Genomic DNA, 2,500 nt, shown 5'->3' with positions numbered 1-2,500 from the left:
TATAAGCATAGAAGCAGATAGGGAGAAGAGGATATAGATATGTAGATAGATATATGAGTAAGTAAATAAAGAGAACAACTGATAAATTCATATGAGCAGGGAAATGAATGGATATAAATGGATATATGGATAAAGGAAAAAGGGAGGAGATAGCTGACAAAGACAGACAATGGGATTACGCCGTTATCTTCTTCTTTTTCTTCGTCTTCTTCTTCTTCTTCCTCTTCTTCTCTTTATTTTTCTTTTTTCTTCTCCTCTTTCTTCTTCTTCGTCGTCTTCTTTTTCTTCTTCTTCTTCTTTTTTGTCTTCGTCTTCGTCTTCTTCTTCTTCTTCTTCTTCTTCTTCTTCTTCTTCTTCTTCTTCTTCTTCTTCTTCTTCTTCTTCTTCTTCTTCGTCTTCTTCTTCTTCTTCTTCTTCTTCTTCTTCTTCTTCTTCTTCTTCTTCTTCTTCTTCTTCTTCTTCTTCTTCTTCTTCTTCTTCTTCTTCTTCTTTTTCGTCTTCGTCTTCGTCTTAGCATTTTTCTTTCTCTTCTTCTTGTCTTCTTATTCTCCTCCTGCACCTTCTCCACCTTCTTCGTCTTCTTCTCCGTCTTCTTCTTAGTCTTCTTCTTTATCTTCTTTTATGGTAATCTAGGAGACCCCAACTGTGAATATTAACCTCAAACTGGATTAATCCCACGAAGAATTACATAAAAAGCTTCTTCATACTCCCTTTAAGTTTCTCTGAAAAGCGTTTAGTCTAAACATAAATTCCTTCTCGGTGTGATTACTGATTTATTTATCTATTTTTTTGTTATTATTATTATTTTCAGTATTTATGTGAATGGGTCATTATTGAATAGGATTGTGTTAAATGGGAAATAAATAAACTTACGTAGAAATATTTATTCAACAACAGATAACTATACACTATTTACTTGTTACTTTGAAGTACCACAATAAGAATGATCATAATATAAGCTGTAGTAATTATTGTCGTAATTAGTCGGTGGGTCATGGTAATAAAGTTACGGTAATGGCCGAGGTAATTGAAATTATTTATAATTGTGAAAGTTACATAGTAATGATGATTCCTCTGCTGTTCGTGAAATTCAAGATGATGATGATGATGATGATGATGATGATGATGATGATGATGATGATGATGATGATGATGATGATGATGATGATGATGATGATGATGATGATGATGATGATGATGATGATGATGATGATGATGATGATGATGATGATGATGGTGGTGGTGGTGGTGGTGATGATGATGATGATGATGATGATGATGATGATGATGATGATGATGATGATGATGATGATGATGATGATGATGATGATGATGATGATGATGATGATGATGATGGTGATGATGATGATGATGATGATGATGATGATGATGATGATGATGATGATGATGATGATGATGATGATGATGATGATGATGATGACGATGACGATGATGAAGATGATGATGATGATGATGATGATGATGATAATGATGATGATGATGATGATGATGATGATGATGATGATGATGATGATGATGATGATGATGATGATGATGATGATGATAATGATGATGATGATGATGATGATGATGATGATGATGATGATGATGATGATGTTGTTGTTGTTGCTGCTGCTGATGATATTTGTATTAATTTATATAAAATAATGGCAGCGTAATAAAAAATCTTTAAAGTACATAGTAGTAAATAGTGGGGTCTACCTTCGTGCCAATACGAGAACTTAAAGTCTGTAATGAGGTCGAATGCAGATTTCAAAATAGAAATAGAAAAAAATGTATTTGTTTAATTAAACAGACAAATAAAACAAATAAATTGATAAATGGTTAAACAATTGAATGTATATATATGTATATGTATATATATATATATATATACAGTATATATGTATATATACAATATATATATGTATATATATATATATATATATATATATATATATATACATATATATATATACATATACATATCACAACTAACACGACACTCGGAAGAAAGAAAGAGTTGAATAAGCGGATCTATATATTTCGATTGCTAACTGCAATCTTCTTTAATTGTGAAGAGGATTGCAGTTAGTATTCGAAATATATAGATTCACTTATTCAACTCTTTCTTCCGACTGTGGCGTTAGTTGTGATTTACAAATGTGTTACTACATTTCTCACCATATATATATATATATATATATATATATATATATATATATATATATATATATATATATATATATATATATATATATATATATATACATTTATTCGTGTCCCCGTCACATTGATAATAACGGAATATGCCAAACGCTTTCTCAAAGTTGAAAGAGATGGCAGATGACATAAGCACAACGATAATGACAGAAATGATGGCAATATATCGTGTCATGTTGGAGGTATGACAGTGAAACATGTAAACCTGTGATGATGCTCATAATTTCACGGCATTATATATGAATATAGTAATTTTGATGGTAATAGTGACATTGGT

At 30.7% G+C, this 2,500-nt stretch overlaps 1 protein-coding gene across 1 annotated transcript in view; it reads right to left on the bottom strand.

Annotated features, from left to right (window-relative positions):
* LOC143034749 (uncharacterized) overlaps window positions 1-2,500 on the bottom strand; it is a 41,538-nt gene that overhangs the window by 4,599 nt on the left and 34,439 nt on the right. The window contains exon 6 of the mRNA XM_076201098.1: window positions 1,229-1,388. Coding sequence (XP_076057213.1) covers window positions 1,229-1,388 — 160 coding nt within the window. The remainder of the gene's footprint in view (window positions 1-1,228; window positions 1,389-2,500) is intronic.

Source organism: Oratosquilla oratoria, chromosome 18, assembly GCF_046742065.1.
Source record: "Oratosquilla oratoria isolate Oo_2021 chromosome 18, ASM4674206v1, whole genome shotgun sequence".
Classification (NCBI taxonomy): Eukaryota; Metazoa; Arthropoda; class Malacostraca; order Stomatopoda; family Squillidae; genus Oratosquilla; species Oratosquilla oratoria.
Note: the sequence above shows the minus strand (reverse complement) of the source record. Positions and strands in the feature narration are given on the sequence as shown.